This window comes from Microcaecilia unicolor, chromosome 6 (assembly GCF_901765095.1).
Source record: "Microcaecilia unicolor chromosome 6, aMicUni1.1, whole genome shotgun sequence".
NCBI classification, from domain to species: domain Eukaryota; kingdom Metazoa; phylum Chordata; class Amphibia; order Gymnophiona; family Siphonopidae; genus Microcaecilia; species Microcaecilia unicolor.
In genome coordinates, this window is record NC_044036.1 from 148,544,143 (window position 1) to 148,566,099 (window position 21,957).

The 21,957-nt window shown below is 42.4% G+C and overlaps 1 protein-coding gene across 1 annotated transcript in view; it reads left to right on the forward strand.

The window, feature by feature from the left end:
- Positions 1–21,957, forward strand: part of SUCLG2 (succinate-CoA ligase GDP-forming beta subunit) — a 274,022-nt gene that overhangs the window by 127,541 nt on the left and 124,524 nt on the right. The window contains exons 6-7 of the mRNA XM_030206066.1: positions 176–265; positions 16,173–16,269. Of these exons, the coding sequence (XP_030061926.1) occupies positions 176–265; positions 16,173–16,269 (187 nt within the window). The remainder of the gene's footprint in view (positions 1–175; positions 266–16,172; positions 16,270–21,957) is intronic.

The following is a 21,957-nucleotide window of genomic DNA, read 5'->3' on the forward strand; positions in this document are numbered from 1 at the left end:
ACCCTATAGGCAATTGCTGCTGTTTAGATCTATGACAATTTTGGCAAACCGCCACACTTTAATTACTAATTTGCAAATTTATATTGCTAGTTTTCCTTTGGAGGTTATAACTCTCTGTTCAAATAGAATATTCTAATTTTGTTCATTTAACTTTCTTTTTTTTTATTATTATTAGGAGGAAATAGATATTTTTGAAGGTATAAAGGACAGCCAGGCTCTTCATATGGCAGAAAATTTAGGATTCAAAGGACCTCTGCAGCAACAGGTAATTAAATACAAAGCTGAAGATGGATCTGGTGCATTGGAGACGTGATTGAATGTGTAAATATGAGTGTTGGGCAACTGAATACCATTGTATTCAAAATGTGGCGCATTAGTTAAAGTGAAAAGCTTTGAAACCTGGAGATAACTTTTCCAGTTCACCCACTGTTTTACTACTACTTATCACTTCTGAAGCACTACTGATTGTGAGCTGTGCTGTACACGAATGCATAATAGTCCCTGCTCTACAGAGCTTACAATTTATTCAAGACAGACAAAAAGGATAAATAAGGGATTAGGGGGTTTCATTTATTATGGGAATGATTAAAACAACATGGGTATTGAACAGGTTAATAAGGGATTAAGAGTTAAGAAGCTGCAAAAAGGTGGGTGTTTAGCCTGGATGTGAATAGGGTCAGAGACTGAGTATGACACATCCACTCAGGAAGTCTTATGGCGCAGGATGATAGGTATGATGTATTTGTTAATCCAGTGATTCCCAAACCTGGTCCTGGAGGCACCCCAGCCAGTCAAGTTTTCAGGACATCTACACTGAATATTCATGACTGTGATTTGCATGCATTGCCTCCAACTGCATGCAAATCCCTCTCATGAATATTCATTGTGGATATTCTGAAACCTGACTGGCTGGGGTGCCTCCAGGACCAGGTTTGGGAATCACTGAGTTAAATTATTACAACTAGTACTACTTATTATTATTTGTATAGCACTACCAGACGTACTCAGCTTTGTACACAAATCATGTACGGTAGTGGAGGACTTCCCGGGGAGAGGTGTAGAGAGAGGAGAGATACCGAGAAGCTGCAGAATAAATGCACGTGTAAGTCAGTAAGAGGAGCTTGAACTGGATATGGAAAGAAATAGCCAATAAAGTGACTTTAAGAGAGGGGTTATGTGAGGGTAGCAGCATTGGCAGAATATAAATAGTCAGTGAAGAGCTTTGAAACCTGGAGATACTGGTATTTCTGGGCTAATCTGATCAGCTTTGTCCTCATGGTGTAAAGAATAATGCATGACCACGATGTGATATTGGGTGAGCTACTTAATCTCCTTGCACTCAAATTTAGATTGCTTGAGAACAGGGACTTTGTACCCTTGCAGTTTAATCTGTATAGAGCTTCATACGTTAATAGTGTTAATAATTCTTGTCCTGGGATTGTGTCTGTCTCTAAGACGACCTCCATAATCAATATGAGTTTAATTTTCCCCAAATTCATTTTGGCATTTGAAATCTGAAATAGTAGGAAATGTTAATTTTTACTAAATAGGAATTGTTTTAAAAGAGGAGAGTAATAAGATATTAAAAATCAAGTTCACCTTAGCCCGAGAAAAGATTGACCACACGAGTGGTAGGAGGAGCCACATAGACAATTCATAAATTCACTTCACTCTGCCCACAGATGTGCCTACAATGTTGTAGCTCAAGGTGAGTTACATTCAGGTGTAGTGGGCATGTACAGGATGTATCTGTGTGTAATATACAAAATCACAGACATCTTTTATTTGCCTTCAGCGTCTGCAATACATATTTATTCGTCCTTGAGGTTGGAGGGCTGGAGCGAAACACATTAGACCATTCTTCTAGCTTCTGCAGATCCTTTTTCATGTTTTCCACTCCCTCTGGGGTGTCCACTCTCTTACAAATCTTGGTATCATCCGTAAAGTCTGCCTTTTCGCAGATTGAACTCGAAATTGTACGGGAAAATGTGGGATATAAATGTCATAAATAAATATGATTCCAGTACTGTCAATTTATCTATTTACAAGCACTTATATGATTGACTGCATAACTATTTTTCAAAACTAATCTCTACATCTTGTAAAAAATAAACTCTTGTTTTAATATTTAAAATTTTAGCTGTTCCCACCTGGGCGCTTAATAGAGAAACTGTTACAAAGATGGCTTATGTTGTGATAGATTATTGCACATGGGTTCGGAACTCTTGAACTAAAAAATCCTTACCCCTAATATGTACAATAAAATGGTCAAAGATGTATTGCTGTGATTTTGTCTTACACAGTCCAGGGCTGTAGTCGTAGAGCAACGAACCACCACATGTTGAGATTGTTTCTCTCCAAGCAGCAGTGCTCTCGGTATTATACTGCATAGTAAATAAATTCCATATGTTTTAAATCTCCAAGGTGTGACTTTCTGAAGGACAGAACCATATGGTTAAGCCGTTAAAAATTAATCTTGTGCACCCGGATAAACATCTGTTAGTGTTTTATGAGCAAAAGTAATCATTAGTATATACAATCATTACATTGTTAGGATATATTGGGTAGCTTTTATTTCTAACTATGTACTTCAAAATAATACGGTTTTAGAATGGGGGTTTGAAGAGAGGGTATACGGTTCTTTTATTATGAATTTTGGTATGCACATAGGATGTTTATTTTGAAGGTAATTTTATAAAAGCGCACCTATTTTTAAAAAAAGCCTTTTGCTTTGTTAGATTCTTGGGGCCCTGTTTACAAATGTGTGCTAGCGGTTTTAGCACGCACTAAACGTGTAGATGCCCATAATTTTCCTTTGGGCATCTACATGGTTAGCACACGCTAATTTTTTAGCATGCACTAAAAACGCTAGCGTGCTTTTGTATACAGGGCCCTTTATGTACTACCTTTGTGTGACACAATTAAAGCGGTTTACATATTACATACGGTTATCAATAGAAATCAAACAAATAAAACATGGAAAAGAAAATAAGATGATACCTTTTTTATTGGACATAACTTAATACATTTCTTGATTAGCTTTCGAAGGTTGCCCTTCTTCGTCAGATCGGAAATAAGCAAATGTGCTAGCTGACAGTGTATGTAAGTGAAAACATTCAAGCATTACTATGACAGTCTGACAGGGTGGGAGGATGGGGGTGGGTAGGAAGTATGCATGGGGACATCAAAGCATATCATTGATATTCTAACAGGGAGGGTGTGGATAGGTGAGGGGAGGGTGATCAACAGAGACATACAGCTTTATGGTTTATAATGGGCTAGGAACCCCAGATCCTTGTTAAGTCCTTTCTGTTGGGTGTTAAAATATTCAATCATTCTGACTTCAAAGGTCTTACGTTCTTGTATGGTTTTAAAGTTACCTTTGAGGATTCTCACTGTGAAGTTACTGGTGCAGTGTCCTGGTCCTGTAAATGTTGCCCAACAGGCGTGGGAACCCTGCTGGCACCAGTATTGTTTATATGATGTCTATGTAAATTGAATCTTGTCTTAAGCATCTGGCCTGTTTCTCCAATATAGCATCCTTCATTACATTTTTTACACTGAATGATATATACCACATTGGAAGATGAGCAAGTGAAAGATCCCTTTATGTTGAATATCTTTCCTTTGTGGATGACTTTGGGGTCCTGTGAAATATTTTGGCATAGTTTGCAACTGGATAAATTACAGGGAAGTGTGCCCTTCTGTTCCTTTTCAGTCTGTGAAGGAAGTTTACTTCTGATTAGCTTGTGTTTTAAATTGGGTGGCTGTCGGAAGGCCAGTACTGGTGGGGATGGGAATATCTCTTTCAGTAATTCATCCTCCTGGAGTATAGGTTGTAGATCTCTTATGATTTTCCTCAGTTTTTCCAGCTCTGGATTGTATGTCACTACAAGCGGGATTCTGTCTGTGGATTTTTTCTTTTTGTACTGTAGCAGATTCTCCCTGGGTGTTTTGAGGGAGGAGGCAATATTCTTGGAGATTATTTTGGGGTTGTAGCCCTTCTGTTTGAAGGATTCAGTCAGGGTTTTAAGCTGTCTGTCTCTGTCCCCTGGGTCAGAGCAGATACGGTGGTATCTTGTGGCTTGGCTGTAAATGATGGATCTTTTTGTATGTGAAGGATGGAAGCTGGAGTTGTGGAGATAGCTACATCTGTCTGTGGGTTTCTTGTATACAGATGTTTGTATACAGCCATCACTGATTGAGACCGTGGTGTCCAAAAAATTGACTTTTTCTGGGGAGTAGTCAATTTTGAATCTGATTGTAGGATGGTATGTATTGAATGCAGAATAAAATTGTTTCAGAGTTTCTTCACCCTTTGTCCAAATCATAAAAATGTCATCGATGTACCGGTAGTATTTTAGAGGTTTGGTCTGGTGTGTATTCAGAAATGTCTCTTCCAGCTCAGCCATAAAAAGGTTGGCATATTGGGGTGCTGTCCTGGTGCCCATCGCAGTGCCCATTATTTGCAGATAGATATCATTGTTAAAGTGGAAGTAGTTGTGAGTTAAGATGAATTTGATTAATTTTGTAATAGTTTCTGGTGAGTATTGATGGTCCAGTGTGGATTTTTTTAGGAGTCTTCCACATGCAGCTATGCCATCCGCATGTGGAATGTTGCTGTATAGTGATTCTACATCCATCGTGACCAGAAGGGTGTTAGGTGGTAGTTGCTTGATATTTTTCAATTTATTCAGAAAGTCTGTGGTGTCTTGTATGAAGCTGTTAGTTTTGTGTACGAGAGGTTTCAGAATTCCCTCTATGAATCCAGATATTTCTTCCGTGAGTGTGCCAATACCTGATATGATTGGTCTGCCAGGGTTTCCCAGTTTGTGGATCTTGGGTAGCATGTAAAATGTGCCCACAGAAGGTTGATTTGGTATGAGTTTCTTCAGGTGAGGTTGCGCTTGTGTAGGAAATGTTTTGATAAGGTCTTTCAGCTGTTTTGTGTAATCCTGTGTGGGGTCCTCAGTTAGTTTCCTGTAGTATTTATTGTCTGAGAGCTGTCTGTGCCCCTCTTCAATGTATTTTTGTATGTCCATAATTACCACTGTGCCTCCTTTGTCTGCGGGTTTAATGATAATGCGTTCGTTAGTTTGTAGGGTTCTTATGGCCGCTCTTTCTGGTGGGGTAAGATTGTACAGAATTCTTTTTTGTTTGTTGGAGAGTTGTGATTTAACCCTATGTCTGAAACTCTCTATGTAGTTATCCAGTTTGTAGTTTTGTCCCTCCTGTGGGGTGAAATAAGTGTTCTTCTGTTTAAGACTGTATTTCGGATCATTTGATGTCTCTCTATTGTGGAAATGTGCTTTAAGACACATTTTTCTGAAGAATTCTTCTAGGTCTGAATATAGCTGGATTTCATCTAGGTTATTCTATGGGCAGAATGAGAGCCCTTTGGAAAGCACAGAGATCTCATGTTGTGATAATTGATGGTTCGAGAGGTTTATTATCCCCATTTGGTTTGCATCTGTAAAGGTGTGATCAGTATTCCCTGGTTTGTTTGGGCTCTGATTTTCACATGCCTCAGATGTGTATCCAAGTGTCTCCAAAGTGTCTGGAGCTGTTGGTTCTGCAGAGCTGTAGCTATTCAAGGCAGGGGCGTAGCTACGGGTGGGCCTGGGTGGGCCCAGGCCCACCCAATCTTGGCTCAGGCCCGCCCAAGCGACGACGACTGGAACGGCGACTTTTACCTGAAGTCGCAACGACGAACGGGCAGGCAGCGCTGCTGCGGTAGTAAAAGCAACAAGGAGACTGGTTCGACTCTCGTCCTTCACGTCCCTCCCTCTGCGTCCCGCCCGAAAGGAAATGACGTCAGAGGAAGGCGGGACGCAGAGGGAGGGAAGTGAAGGACGGAGAGTCGAACCAGTCTCCTTGTTGCTTTTACTACCGCAGCACTGCATGCCCGTTCGTCGCTGCAACTTCGGGAGTAGACTGGAACGGAAGTTGGCTTGGAGATGCTGTGAAGGGGGAGGGGGGACACGCTGGATAGAAGGGGGAAGGGGATGGACAGAAACAGGATGGGCAGGGGAGAGAGGTGAATTGCTGGACAACAGGGATGGAAGGAGGGGAAAGGGGAGAGGAAATTTGCTGGAGATGGATGGCTAGAGGAGAGGGCAGGGGAGAATGGAGAGTTGCTGGACGGAGCAGAGGGCAGGGGAAAATAGAAAATTGCTGGACATGAATGGATGGAGCGGAAAGGGAGAGTGGAAATTTGCTGGAGCTGGATGGCTGGAGGAGAGGGCAGGGGAGAATGTAGAGTTGCTGGACATGGAGCGGAGGGCAGGGGAAAGAAGAAAATTGCTGGACATGATTGGATGGAGCGGAAAGGGGAGAGAGGAAATTTGCTGGAGATGGATGGCTGGAGGAGAGGGCAGGGGAGAATGGAGAGTTGCTGGACATGGAGCGGAGGGCAGGGGAAAGAAGAAAATTGCTGGACATGAATGGATGGAGCGGAAAGGGGAGAGAGGAAATTTGCTGGAGATGGATGGCTAGAGGAGAGGGCAGGGGAGAATGGAGAGTTGCTGGACATGGAGCGGAGGGCAGGGGAAAGAAGAAAATTGCTGGACATGAATGGATGGAGCGGAAAGGGGAGAGAGGAAATTTGCTGGAGATGGATGGCTGGAGGAGAGGGCAGGGGAGAATGGAGAGTTGCTGGACATGGAGCAGAGGGGCAGGGGAAAGAAGAAAATTGCTGGACATGAATGGATGGAGCGGAAAGGGGAGAGAGGAAATTTGCTGGAGATGGATGGCTGGAGGAGAGGGCAGTGGAGAATGGAGAGTTGCTGGACGGAGCAGAGGGGCAGGGGAAAGAAGAAAATTGCTGGACATGAATGGATGGAGCGGAAAGGGGAGAGAGGAAATTTGCTGGAGATGGATGGCTGGAGGAGAGGGCAGGGGAGAATGGAGAGTTGCTGGACATGGAGCAGAGGGCAGGGGAAAGAAGAAAATTGCTGGACATGAATGGATGGAGCGGAAAGGGGAGAGAGGAAATTTGCTGGAGATGGATGGCTGGAGGAGAGGGCAGGGGAGAATGGAGAGTTGCTGGATGAATGGATGGAGGGAGGGGAGAGAAGTCAGGAAGGAGGTGCACATGGATAGAGGGGATGGAAGAGAAGAGAAATGCTGGACATGGATGGAGTGGAGGGCAGGGAAGAGAGGAGAAATGTTGGACAAGGATGGCGGTAAGGAAAGACAAAGGAAGGAGATGCACATGGATGGAGGGGAAGGGAGAGAGGAGAAATGCTGGACATGGATGGAGGGAAGGGAAGACAGTGGAAGTAGATGCACATGGATGGAGGGGAGTGAGGAGAAATGCTGGATATGGATGGAGGGAAAACTGCTGAGTTTAAGGGCTGGGTTGGAACACGTTGAGGGCAGATACTGAAACTCGAGGAAGGATAGGGGCAGGGCTACAGATGGTAGACAGGACGCATAAGGACACAGGAGTATGGTGGACATGGTGAGTGAAAAAATATCAAATGGAAAGAAGACACTGCGTAAAACAGAAGACACTGGGACCAAAGCGAATAGATCAGACAACAAAGGTAGAAAAAAGTATTTTATTCAGAATTTATTAATTTGAATGTCATCTTTGGAAATGTGCATCTGTGATATTTTGCATGTAAGTTTAAATTTTTCTGGTATTGCTGCATGCTGAGTCTGACTTCTTGAGTTAACTTTCCAGTTCAGTATTTTGCCTTCATAGTTTTTGATCTTTAGTTCCTTGTGTCATGTCTGTTGTGTCATGTGTTTTTCAAGTGTGATCAAGGTGCAGTATTCTGCTAGCATGTAGTATTCGCAGCCCTCTTTGTTTTGCTTTTTTTCACGAGGTAGTGTATTGGTGTTTTAGAGCCTAGTGTAATTACAGTTCTGCCTTTTCAAGCATAATGTTGTAGCTCATCCTGTCCTTGGAATTAGTGCTGTTATGGTTTTAAAGATATGAGTGTGTTTTTGCACAAGTTTGTGTATAGCATTTTGCAGTGGAGAGATTGTGGGATAATGTAATTATATTTAAAAATATCAATTTTTCCATTAAGTATGTATGTGGTTATACTGATGCAGGGCAGCTGTTGGGCAGACTACTTAGAAATCCATCATCAAGTGAATTCTTAGGCATTATTTTGTAGGATCCCAAGAGACACTACTCATACTTATATAGACAGTGCGTGCCCACCCATATTAGCTCTGGGCCTACCCAAAATCTCAGGTCTGGCTACGCCACTGATTCAAGGATAAGCAGTTTCTCTCTCTTTGATTTTGAAGAAGAGAATATAGCTTTATTTCCTTTTTGCGGATAGCAATGTATTGTTTTTCTCCCTGGATGTTATGTAGGTCCTCTTTAAGTTGGTTCACAAGGTGTGGATGTAATTCCTCCATGTTCCTCATGGTTACATCCCTTTGGGTTTGTATTATTCTTTTTTTCTTGTAGAGTTGATGTATAAGTTCATTTCTTAATTTCTGACTAGTGCGTTTGCAGAGTTTCTCTGCATAGTCAGAATTGTAAGTAGTAGCCAAAGGAGTTTTGATCCTCAGTCCTTTGGGAATGATGTCATTCTTCTTGCAGATTGTCAGAAAGTAAAGATGACTGTTTACTTTTGTTTCTTTTTCCAAAAGTTTGTTCATTTGCTTTTTCATGCGGCTGTATGCGGTATCTTCCATCTTAAGTAGAGGAGTGTGGTAGCCGTGTTAGTCCACTCTTAAGGTTATCAATAGAAATCAAACAAAATAAAACATGGAAAAGAAAATAAGATGATACCTTTTTTATTGGACATAACTTAATACATTTCTTGATTAGCTTTCGAAGGTTGCCCTTCGTCAGATCGGAAATAAGCAAATGTGCTAGCTGACAGTGTATATAAGTGATAACATTCAAGCATTACTATGACAGTCTGACAGGGTGGGAGGATGGGGGTGGGTAGGAAGTATGCATGGGGACATCAAAGCATAATGCACTTCCATTTAGGTGGTATCCTTATAAAGGATTTTTTTGTGTTCCTATGGCTGTTGATGCCTCATCTGATATTATTTATTTGTTACATTTGTATCCCACATTTTCCCATCTATTTGTAGGCTCAATGTGGCTTACATAGTACCGGAGAGGCGTTACAGACTCCATTGTAAACAAATACAAAGTGATGTTGTGGTAAGATAAAGTTCATGTGGCACAGCCACACTAGGGAATCGTACAACGGAAGAGTTATGTTATGTACATTACGTACTTTAGTTTTGTTGTGTTGCAAAGATCAGGCATTTATGTTGGATCGGTAGGGTATGCCTTTTTAAACAGGTTAGTTTTTAGTGTTTTCTGGAAGTTTAGGTAATCGTACGTAGTTTTCAAGGCTTTTGGTAATCCGTTCCACAGTTGTGTTCTAATGTAGGAAAACTGGACGCGTAGGTTGATTTGTATTTGAGTTCTTTGCAGCTTGGGTAGTGCAGATTTAGGTACGCCCGTGTTGATTCCGATGTGTTTCTAGTTGGTAGGTCAGTCAAGTCTGACATGTATCCCGGGGCTTCACCGTAGATGATTTTGTGAACCAGAGTGCAGGTTTTGAAAGCAATGCGTTCTTTGATTGGGAGCCAGTGTAGTTTTTTGCGGAGGGGTTTTGCACTTTCAAATCACGTTTTTCCGAAGATAAGCCTAGCTGCCGTGTTTTGTACAAGTGCGCACTGTGGAGTCTTTTTACTAAAGAGCACTAACAATTAGCTTGCACGAAATGATGAGACGCCCATAGGAATATAATGGGTGTCTTATCATTTAGCGCACGCTAAATCTGTTAGAGCAGCTTAGTAAAATGACCCCTATGACAGGTACAGTGGTGGAAATAAGTATTTGATCCCTTGCTGATTTTGTAAGTTTGCCCACTGACAAAGACATGAGCAGCCCATAATTGAAGGGTAGGTTATTGGTAACAGTGAGAGATAGCACATCACAAATTAAATCCGGAAAATCACATTGTGGAAAGTATATGAATTTATTTGCATTCTGCAGAGGGAAATAAGTATTTAATCCCTCTGGCAAACAAGACCTAATACTTGGTGGCAAAACCCTTGTTGGCAAGCACAGCGGTCAGACGTCTTCTGTAGTTGATGATGAGGTTTGCACACATGTCAGGAGGAATTTTGGTCCACTCCTCTTTGCAGATCATCTCTAAATCATTAAGAGTTCTGGGCTGTCGCTTGGCAACTCGCAGCTTCAGCTCCCTCCATAAGTTTTCAATGGGATTAAGGTCTGGTGACTGGCTAGGCCACTCCATGACCCTAATGTGCTTCTTCCTGAGCCACTCCTTTGTTGCCTTGGCTGTATGTTTTGGGTCATTGTCGTGCTGGAAGACCCAGCCACGACCCATTTTTAAGGCCCTGGCGGAGGGAAGGAGGTTGTCACTCAGAATTGTACGGTACATGGCCCCATCCATTCTCCCATTGATGCGGTGAAGTAGTCCTGTGCCCTTAGCAGAGAAACACCCCCAAAACATAACATTTCCACCTCCATGCTTGACAGTGGGGACGGTGTTCTTTGGGTCATAGGCAGCATTTCTCTTCCTCCAAACACGGCGAGTTGAGTTCATGCCAAAGAGCTCAATTTTTGTCTCATCTGACCACAGCACCTTCTCCCAATCACTCTCGGCATCATCCAGGTGTTCACTGGCAAACTTCAGACGGGCCGTCACATGTGCCTTCCGGAGCAGGGGGACCTTGTGGGCACTGCAGGATTGCAATGGTTTTCGTGGTGACAGTGGTCCCAGCTGCCTTGAGATCATTGACAAGTTCCCCCCTTGTAGTTGTAGGCTGATTTCTAACCTTCCTCATGATCAAGGATACCCCACGAGGTGAGATTTTGCGTGGAGCCCCAGATCTTTGTCGATTGACAGTCATTTTGTACTTCTTCCATTTTCTTACTATGGCACCAACAGTTGTCTCCTTCTCGCCCAGCGTCTTACTGATGGTTTTGTAGCCCATTCCAGCCTTGTGCAGGTGTATGATCTTGTCCCTGACATCCTTAGACAGCTCCTTGCTCTTGGCCATTTTGTAGAGGTTAGAGTCTGACTGATTCACTGAGTCTGTGGACAGGTGTCTTTCATACAGGTGACCATTGCCGACAGCTGTCTGTCATGCAGGTAACGAGTTGATTTGGAGCATCTACCTGGTCTGTAGGGGCCAGATCTCTTACTGGTTGGTGGGGGATCAAATACTTATTTCCCTCTGCAGAATGCAAATAAATTCATATACTTTCCACAATGTGATTTTCCGGATTTAATTTGTGATGTGCTATCTCTCACTGTTACCAATAACCTACCCTTCAATTATGGGCTGCTCATGTCTTTGTCAGTGGGCAAACTTACAAAATCAGCAAGGGATCAAATACTTATTTCCACCACTGTAGGTATTTGTATGCTATCTGGGTGTAGGCGGGTTTGGGGGTAAGTTTGAGAGGGGAGTCATTATTATTATTAACATTTGTATAGCGCTACCAGACGCACGCAGCGCTGAACACCTGACACAGAGAGAGACAGTCCCTGCTCGATAGACTACTACTACTACTTAACATTTCTAAAGCTCACAATCTAAAAAAACATGAAGTATATACACAGATTACAAAAGACTCACCTACACACATTTCATGACTCCGCCCAAGCTCTTAGCCAAGCTGGTGTAAATGTATATGGTTACATTTAGCCATGATTGCGACTGCTCATGTGCTGGTATTTTATAAATAAAGATAGGCATCAATGTGCCTTTTATAAAATGCACACCAAACGTCAAAAGAAAGCGATACTGTAAACAATAAAATGTCGGGGTATAAGTGTACTAAAAATAAATAAATATTCTTAAAAAACCATTTCCAGTAAATATTGCAAATATTTCCATGTCATTTTTTAAAAAATTCTTTAATCAAAGTCTTTTTCGAGTTCTGGGGTATTCGTACATGAGGGAAAAGGCAACATCTCGATATACAAAGACTTCCTCTGTTGCCTTCCAAAATTATTGGGAGGTAGCCTTTTTGCCTCATATATGATTATCCCAGAACTCGAAAGAGACTTCTCTCCATTGATTAAAGAATTTCTTTTTTAATGATATGGAAGTATTTATGATATTTATTGGAAGCATTTAAAAAAATAAATATCCTTTATAAAGTAGGCTTAAATAGCTGTTTTCTTGGCCTCCTGATCTAGGGAATCCATAAAGCTGCCCTCCATGAGGGTAGCTTTATTTGAAAAGGATGCCTTATTTATGTGCCTAGAGAAGAGCGCCTACTTGGAGTCTGTTCTATGAAATAAAGTGGCTGCCTTCTTTCCTTTGTAGAATATACCCAGTTATGTTATTATACATGCGCACATTTTTAGACGCAAGCCCTTTTACCAGCAATGGAGCTGGTGTAAATGCTCCCACCTAAATTCAGGAGATAGACGCGTAACTTGCAGTGTTTTGTAAGTCGTTCATGTAGTGCACGCCCTCCCCACACTCTACCAGTGTGAACGCCCACGTGCAACGTACGAGCTATCGAAAAGACGTTCGTGCTTACAGAATAACGCGTAGCCAGCTTATTGTCACTTGGCGCACATCTGTTCACTCGCACACGTAAATGAGTAGAATAATGGAATTCACGTGCGCACATGCCGCCTAACTTGGTGACTGTAGCTTCCTTCCTTTGCATTCATGCAAACAGCCAGTAGAAGTAGAGCTTTTTGCTATGCAGGTTCCACTGAATTTCATAGTGTTCTTAGTAACCCTGCATTTCGTAAAGCTTTGAAGGCATGGTTATTTCAAGATAGTTATGGCCCAAATCTTCTTAGTCGTGTCTCACTTTAATCCTGGTATTAGTGGCATTCATTTCTGTGCCATCAGTTTTAGTATAAGCCTAGGAAATCTAGTTAGTTGAAAATTATTTCCTTTAATTTAACAGTACGCACTTGCTAACTCATAAATTACTTTGTGCCTAGGGTTTTATGGAAAGTGAAGGGCGTAGAGAGCAATGTTGGCATTTCCCTCTCCTGGTGGTATCATGGGGCATTGATTATCGTTATGTGATATCATCACATTCTGGATTTGTCATTACCAGCCCTGGCCACCGTCTTTGGCTTTACCGCTGAAACTAGCAACATTTGTACATGAATGTGCTGCAGAGTGCTTAGACTGCAATTTGGCAGGGTCGTGGTTTCTTTGCTTCGTCTCCCCATCTGCTTTGAAGCTATTACTATTCAGACAGATTCTGTACTCCGAACACACAGTAACAACCCAATGTATTTGAGTTTTGATTTTCATTTAATGTTGACACTTAAAACAAAAATACATGCTGTACATAATATTTATTTTCCATTTTAGGCAGATAACAGACGTCGTTAATCCTGACATTTATGACCACCATTGCAACTTTAACTTAGGGGCCCTTTTACTATGCTACGTAAGCGTCTATGCGCGCCCAGTGCGCACCAAAATGGAGTTACCGCATGGCCCTTGCGGTAATTTCATTTTTGGCGCACATCTGCTACATGTGCCCGAAAAATAGTTTTTATTTTCTGGCGCGCATCAGCTACGCGCGTTCCAAGTGGCATTTGGTGTGCATAGGTCATTACTGTCCAGTTACTGCTTGAGACTTTACCGCTAGATCAGTGGCTGGCGGTAAGGTCTCAGACCCAAAATGGGCGCGCGGCAATTTTCATTTTTCTGCACGTCCATTTTCGGCAAATATTTTTTATAAAGGCCTTTTTTTGCAGGTGCATTGAAAAATGATTCTGTGCTCACCCAAAACATGCGTCTACACTACCACAGGCTATTTTTCAGTGTACCTTAGTAAAAGGACCCCTTTAGCATGTACTCATGTGGAAGTCACATTAGCATTAGCCCACTGGTCTACTGCGGTGTGGACTGGTGGGCATAAGCTTTTCATAGATGCGAGACGCTTATCAGAGCAACTCCAGTCTATACTGATTCGAGTTAATTTTAGCAGCACAAGATCTTAGGAAATACAACTGGAGAGTTGTTCACACAGACGGTTTAAAAACAGTTCATTCATAACATTTACTACATACCAATACAAAAATCATCCGATGTATAAATAAAGAACGAGACTCTATAGGGTGAGGAGACTCCTGACGCAGGCCTGTACGGCCGAAACACAGCTGTGTCGAGTCCTTTTCTACCTATTTTGGTATCATTTTTAATTGCCAAAAAATATCTTGAAGTTTTTAATCAGAAGTGTCGTCTTTATTATATATTTAAAACATTTTTTTGTTGTATTTATTGTTTATTTTTTTTATATTTTTATTTTTTACTTCCTTTTTTTGGTCATTTTTGCTGTTTTGCTCGTTGTTTTTTTGCGAAGACTGGTTTCTTCTGTTTCTTTGCAGCATAAGCTTATACATAGGTTTTATGCGAAGGGCAAACATGTGCCTTTTTCTAATGTAATTTTCATGAATGCGAAGGTTATAAAAGTATTCACGTAAAAAAAATCGGCATGGAGTGCTGCTGCTCTACAAAGAGCGCTCCAAGTTTAGCGCATTTATAGAATAGCATTCCTGCGCCCAAATTTGAGTGCCAGTATTTACGGCAGCTGGAACCTGGTATAAAAACCAGCATCCAACTCTTGGCATACGGGTGTGAGAATGGCAGTATTCTACATAACTCCACACACAAATTTGTGGAATGCCCCTGGCCCATGCCCCCTTTTGAGAAGCGAGCTAAGGGATTTAGGTGCACCGGGCTATAGAATGGCATGCTAGAAGATACACATTCAAAATCTAATTGATGCCGATTAGCTGATCAACATCAATTGATTGCTAATTAATGGCTTGCTATTTAATTAAGTTGCACCCTTATCTTTGATCTGCGCACAAGTTTCAGCGTCCAAATTTGAGTACCATATATAGAATCCAGGGGATAACGTTTTACATTTATTGACTGTCCAATGAGAAGTTTAGAAGATTTGATCACTCCCAGACTACACATTTCCCAAGGGATGGGGAATTAACTTATTGCTATACTGTTCTGATTTTACAAAGGGTATAATTTACTACCTACATGCATTGACCCCATTAACATGTTAATTACCGCAGGGCCTACATGTGCTAACTGTTGGTATATGACCTTGAAAGTTAAATGTATATATGTTTTGTATTCTTGAAAACAAGAGAAACCCATCATCTCTAACCAGGTAATAATGAATGCTTTAAAATAATCTGATGCATTAGATACAAGAAGTACATTTGTTACTACAGATCTAGACCATATCAAAACTCAGTAACACTGAATATACGGGTGGCCAGATTTGTGGATGAAATTTTAAAACTTTGGCTATGGCTCCAGATTCTGCATTTTAAGGGGGTAAGATACTGGTGTACGGATCAATGGCCTGAGAATTCTTGGATGTGTAAAATCCTTTCAAGAGTACTTATTGATTAATTCAGAGGGAAGAAATACTAGAGCAAATCCAAATATATTCCTTTAACAGAGCTCATGTATATGATTGAATGTAAATCTTCATATATATATATATGTGTGTATGTGTGTGCGCACGCATATGTATTCACACACATTTTGGTTGATATTCAGCCGATGGTAGTCATCGTTTTTGTTTTTTTTAAACACCGTCACTGGAATATTGGGGGTTAAATCTGGTGGGGCTGTGCTGATATTCAGCCAGGACCCTTATAAGAAAGTTATGTGGACCCTGGCTGAATATCGGTTGGGACCTACATTAAAATAAAAAATAGAAAAGTAGAATTTTCCTCCAGTCTCCCCTCCCAGGTTCTCCCAATGTGCATAGCCCCCCCTCATACTCCCCCCCCCCCCTCGGACCTACCTGACCTCCCTGGTGATCCAGTGGGTACGTTGGGGACAGGAGCGTTCCCCCCTTGATCCTGTCCTAGTAGCAGCCTTTTACAGAGGTCAGCCACAAGGGACAGGAGTGAGGGGGCTTTGCTCCTGCCCCCACTAGGACCACTCAAGTTATTTTCCTGTCTGTGTTGTACCTGGGGATTTTTCTGTTTATGTTATACCTGGGGAAAAGCGTCTTTGAAGAACTGTACTAAGAAATATTGTTGAAATATTTTTTGTTATTGTGTCTTTAGCACATCTTATCATTTACTGACGATCTTAACAGCAGGGATTCATTAGTGTTGGCTACTTATTTGGCACTCCAGTAATGTAACTACCTTTAATTTGATGACATTTAGGCAGCTGATCAGATTAAGAAGCTCTACAGCCTATTTCTGAAAGTGGATGCTACTCAGATTGAAGTGAACCCTTTCGGCGAAACTCCTGAAGGGCAAGGTAAGAAGTGGAAAACCAAAAATCAATGATAATTCAGCCACATACTAAAGTCCATTTAATTCTGTAGCAACTGCATTTCATTAGCTTCAATTTCTGTAATTTCATCAAGGAAATATTCACACTTTTCCAGTGGCAGGGGTTCAGTAGTAGGATCCCAAATATTAAAGAATCCAAGGACTGCAAAAAGAAAACGGTAGCTCCTTTCTAATATCTAAAACATCAGGGGTGTATCTGAGAGGTACGGAGTGTTTGTTTATAAACCATGTTGAATGTGTGTACAGGAATGCAATAAAGAAAATATATTGAATAATCAAATAATTATATCTTCTCAATACTGAAGATATCATTCAGGTATAATATAGGGGCCCTTTTAGTAAGCTGTGTTAAGCAGTTAATGTTGGCTTTACTGCAGGTAGACAGTAGCAGAGGCCTGCACTACTCTCTGACTAGCAGAATGCGGTAGAAATCTCACGTTAATTGCTTGACACGAGAGTGGACAGAAGATGGACATGAGATGGGTGAACAGAGGAATGCTTGGCTGCGACAGCTAGCACATGGTTTCGTACAGAGCATTAGCTGTCATGACTGCCAGTAATACAGCTGAACTTACGGCTACCTCAAGAGGAGGTGGTTAATGCAGTTACGCTGTTGGCAGTCACAGCTGTTGGCAAGAGAAATGTTGCAGAGGCGCAGCCCCCAGGCGCTTCCAATTCCCTCCCTGAACTCAGATCTCCCTTTTCCAAAAATACTAGGACTAGGGGGCATGCGATGAAGCTACAAAGTAGTAAATTTAAAATGAATCAGAGAAAATATTTTTCTTCACTCAACGTGTAGTTCAACTCTGGAATTCATAGCCAGAAAATGTGGTAAAGGCGGTTAGCTTATCAGAGTTTAAAAAAAGTTTGGACGGCTTCCTAAAGGAAAAGTCCGTAGACCATTATTAAATTGGACATAGGGAAAATCCACTGCTTATTTCTGGGATAAGCAGCATTAAATGTTTTGTACTTTTTTGGGATCTTGCCAGGTGATCTGGATTGGCCACTGCTGGAAACAGGATGCTGGGCTTGATGGACCTTTGCTCTGTCGTGTACATAAGTATGGCAACACTTATGTACTTCCCCCTCACTCCCCCAAACAGTCAGTGCTCCCAGTCCCCGCCTCTTGAGCTTTAGCCCCAATCTGACCCACTCCCAAGGTCGGCATTGGTGGTTTGGTGGTTGAGTAGTCTTGGGTAACAGTGATTCCCCCCCCCCCCCCCCCCCCCCAATTTTGCTGCCTATGTTGATGCTGTCATCCATAATGAGGCTGATGACCTCCAGTTGTTGTCTCGCTGTACACTCTGGTGTTTTGTTTGGCCATGGCCGAGAAAGGGGAACTGGATCTCAACTGGAGCCAAACAAAACACCGGAGTGTGGCTGGTGAAGGTCCTAAAATACCTGGCACAGCAGTGGGCGAAAGCTACAGGCAGGGGTGAAGTAGGAAGATAGAAAATTGTTAAAAGTGAAGGAAAGACAGAGGGTATCATTTACTTTGCATGAAGAACTTGTAAATATAGCCTGCTTCTGTCAGTACACCCAGAGTACGTCCATTTAATTTACAAAGTGTGGGAGGACAGCATTCCATTTATAGATGCAAGATCTTTCTAAAGACCTCCTTTTTTTAAAGCAGTCTTTTTATGACATTTTACCACAAGAGTCCTGAAGCAGGCACGTCATATGCCGAAACATGGACTGTGTCGAGTCTTGAGCTTTGACATCAGTTATAATGTAAACTATTGGACTTTCAGTAGATTTACTCTAATGCACATTATTGGACTTCTATTCTAATGTGCACATATCTCCTTTTTTTTTTTGAATGTTTATTTTGCACTGTTTTTATATACATTTTAAGTAATAAATTTTAATTGTTTTGTTCCTGGGGTTTGTCAAGCCTTCCTCTGTTCCCACTTTTTTTGTGTACCGTTGCTTGTCCCGTGGGGCCTCTTCTGTTCAGTTACCTTCTGATTAAATGTATACAAGTACATGAATAATGTCACGTTTCCTTTACAGTTATATTGTATAGACATGAGCGTGAATAAATGGTAAACATCAGGGTTTCAGCAGAATTTTGTCAGGTCCCTGAAAACACAACTGTCAGTCTTTACAGGTAGGCTGCTACGCAAAGGCCACCTTGGTAATGAGAAGGACCCCTCCTCACCCCCCCCCCCCCCCCAGACCATTGGGCTCAGTAGGCTTATGCGGGGATCCGTCCCTGGTTGCGATGTGTGTATGGTCTTGTTAAATACGCTCATACATGATAAAGTACACATACACTTAACTCCTTCCTCAGGGGCCCTTTTACTAAGCCGCATAAGCATCTATGCACACCCAAGGTGAGCCAAAATGGAGTTACCGCGTGGCTCTTGCGGTAATTTCATTTTTGGTGCCCGTCCAAAAAATTATTTTTGTACGCGCGCCAAGTGGCATTTGATATTCACAGGTTATTGCCACCTGGTTGCCACGTGAGACTTTACTGGTAGGTCAGTGACTTGCGGTAAGGTCTCAGACCCAAAATGGATGCGCGGCAATTTTCATTTTGCCGCGCGCGTCCATTTTTGGAAAAAAAAAATTTTTTAAGGCATTTTTTACAGGTGCGCTGAAAATGATTTGGCGCACACTCAAAACACGCATCTACACTACCACAGGCTGATTTGCAGTGCATCTTTGTAAAAGGGCCCCTCAGAGCAGTTGTAAATTTCTGCATGCGAATTTGTGTGCCTTTGGGGGCTCAGTTTGAGTACTTATTTTATAAATGCATATAGGCATTTTAGGTGCTTTTTAGGTGTGTTTTTTTCTAAAATTTACCTTCCTTCTCACTTACCTTTCCCCTGTCTACTTGAATCGACATGCATGCGTATTCAGCCAGTACATAAAGCAGTGCGAACTAAGTTGTGCAGTTGCCTACTTAAAACTATTTTGAGTTTACAGTAATTTAGTCTTCAGTTTTTCTAGCAATCAAGGCTTTTGGTTCTTTCACATATAGATATGAATTTATCTGTCATATTGTCCAGTTCGAATAGATTTCCACTGACACTGGAGAATGAGTGTAGAGATTTGGCACAGCCTCCTGCTCTGCTGTAGACTAATACAAGTTAATTAGAGCTATCGATACCAGACTGGTGCCTTCTTCAGACCTAGGTGAACTGAAAAGCTCATGGGCATTACGTCTTTTATGTTAGTTATTCAACTAACCGTTCTTTCACAGCCTGCAGAGGTTCCAGTTTGCTCCAGTTCTATGTTGGCTACTGGAACTGCACTACACAATAGTACAGGAAACTGGATCTTTTTTTTAGAAACGTGAATTCCCCTGTGCTATTCATTTCATGAGCTAATGAGAAAAAAGGAATTCAGGGAGTAACTTTATAACAGGTGGACTGAGAAGCTGGAGAACTGGGTTCAATTTCTACTTGTGACTCTGAGCAAGTCACTTAGGGGTCCTTTTCTTGAGGTTCGCTGAAAAATGGCCTGTGGTAGTATAGGTGCGGGTTTTGGGCGTGCGCAGATCCATTTTTCAGCGTGCCTGCAAAAAATGCCTTTTAAAAGTTTTTGCCGAAAATGGAAGCGCGACAATTTTTATTTTGCTGCACATCAATTTTGGGTCTGAGACCTTACCGCCAACCATTGAGTTAGCGGTAAAGTCTCGCGTTAACTGGGTGGTAATGAGCTACGCGCATAGAATGCCACTTGATGTGCGTAGCTGACACGCGTCAGAAAATAAAAATTATTTTTCGGATGCGTGTAGCAGATGTGCGTCAAAAATGACAGGTGGTAACTACAAATTGGCGCGTATAGATACTGTTGAATTTGTGCTGTTATTTCAGTAAGACACATGGGGCGTATTTTCAAAGCACTTAGACTTACAAAGTTACATAGAGGGGCATTTTCGAAAGGGACATCCAAGTTTTGATGGGCGGGGAAACCCGTTATTTTCAAAACAGGGGATGGACGTCCATCTTTCGTTTCGAAAATACCATCAGGAATGTCCAAATCCTAAAATTTGGTCATCCCTAGACTTGGTCATCCCTACACTTGGTCGTTTCTGATTTTTGGTGATAATGGAAACCAAGGACATCCATCTCAGAAACGACCAAATGCAAGCCATTTGGTCGTAGGAGGAGCCAGCATTTCTAGTGCACTGGTCCCCCTGACATGCCAGGACACCAACCGGGCACTGTAGTGGACTTCAAAAATTGCTCCCAGGAACATAGCTCCTTTACCTTATGTGCTGAGCCCCCCAAAACCCACTACCCCCAACTGTACACCACTGCCATAGCCCTTACGGGTGAAGGGGGGCACCTAGATGTGGGTACAGTTGCTTTGTGGTGGGTTTTGGAGGGCTCGCTGTTTCTTACACAAATGTAACAAGTGGGGGGGATGTGCCTGGGTCCGCCTGCCTGAAGTGCAGTGCAGTACCCACTAAAACTGCTCCAGGGACCTGCATACTGCTGTGATGGATCTGAGGCTGGCATAGAGGCTGGCAATCAATATTTTGAAAGATATGTTTTGAGGGTGGGGTTAGTGACCACTGGGAGAATAAGGGGAGGTCATCCCCGATTCTCTCCTGTGGTCATCTGGTCATTTTGGGCACCTTTTTGTGCCTTATTCGTAATAAAAATACGTCCGGGTGAAAACGTCCAATTGTTCATCAGGGACGTCCTTGTTTTTTCGATTATGCCCAAGTCCTACCTACGCTACGCCTCTGACAACCCCCCTTGAACTTTGGCCATCTTTGCGACGGAGTGCATTTGGAGACGTCCTAAATTAGGTTTCGATTATACCGATTTGGATGCCCCTGGGAGAAGGACGTCCATCTTCCGTTTTATGTCGAAAGATGGACGTCCTTCTCTTTCGAAAATGAGCCCATTAGTAACCTATGGAACTTTGTAAATCTAAGTACTTTGAAATGAGTCCCACAGGCACCTATCAGTCTTATTTTCGAAAGAGAAGTGCGCCCATCTTTCGACACAAATCAGGAGATGGGCATCCTCCTCTCAGGGTTGCCCAAATCGGCATAATCGAAAGCCGATTTTGGGCATCCCCAACTGCTTCCCGTCACAGGGACGACCAATGTTCCCGGGGGCATGTCGGAGGCGTAGCGAAGGCAGGACTGAGGTGTCCTCGAGCGATAATGGCCAACTTTACTTGGTTCATTTTTTCTTACGACCAAGCCTCAAAAAGGTGCCCGAACTGACCAGATGACCACTGGAGGGAATCGGGGTTGACCTCCCCTGATTTCCCCAGAGTGACTAACCCCCTCCCACCCTGAAAAAAAAATAACTTTAAAAACTTTTTTTGCCAGCCTCAAATATCATACTCGGGTTCATCGCAGCAGTATGCAGGTCCCTTGGGGGGGGGAGGTGTGTGTGTGTCAGCGGAGGCATAGCGAAGGCGTGGTCGTCCATCTTTCAAACATTTTGGACATCCTGAACTGCCCCCCCCCCCCCCACAGGGACGGCCAAATTTCAAGGGAGTGGAGTGGAGGAGTGGCCTAGTGGTTAGAGCACTGGTCTTGCAATCCAGAGTTGGCCGGTTCAAATCCCACTGCTGCTACTTGTGATCCAAAATCCAAATAAATAAATAAAGGGGGAGTCGGAGGCATAGCAAAGGCATGGATGTCCTTCTCACAGAAACATCCACATTTTGGATGTCC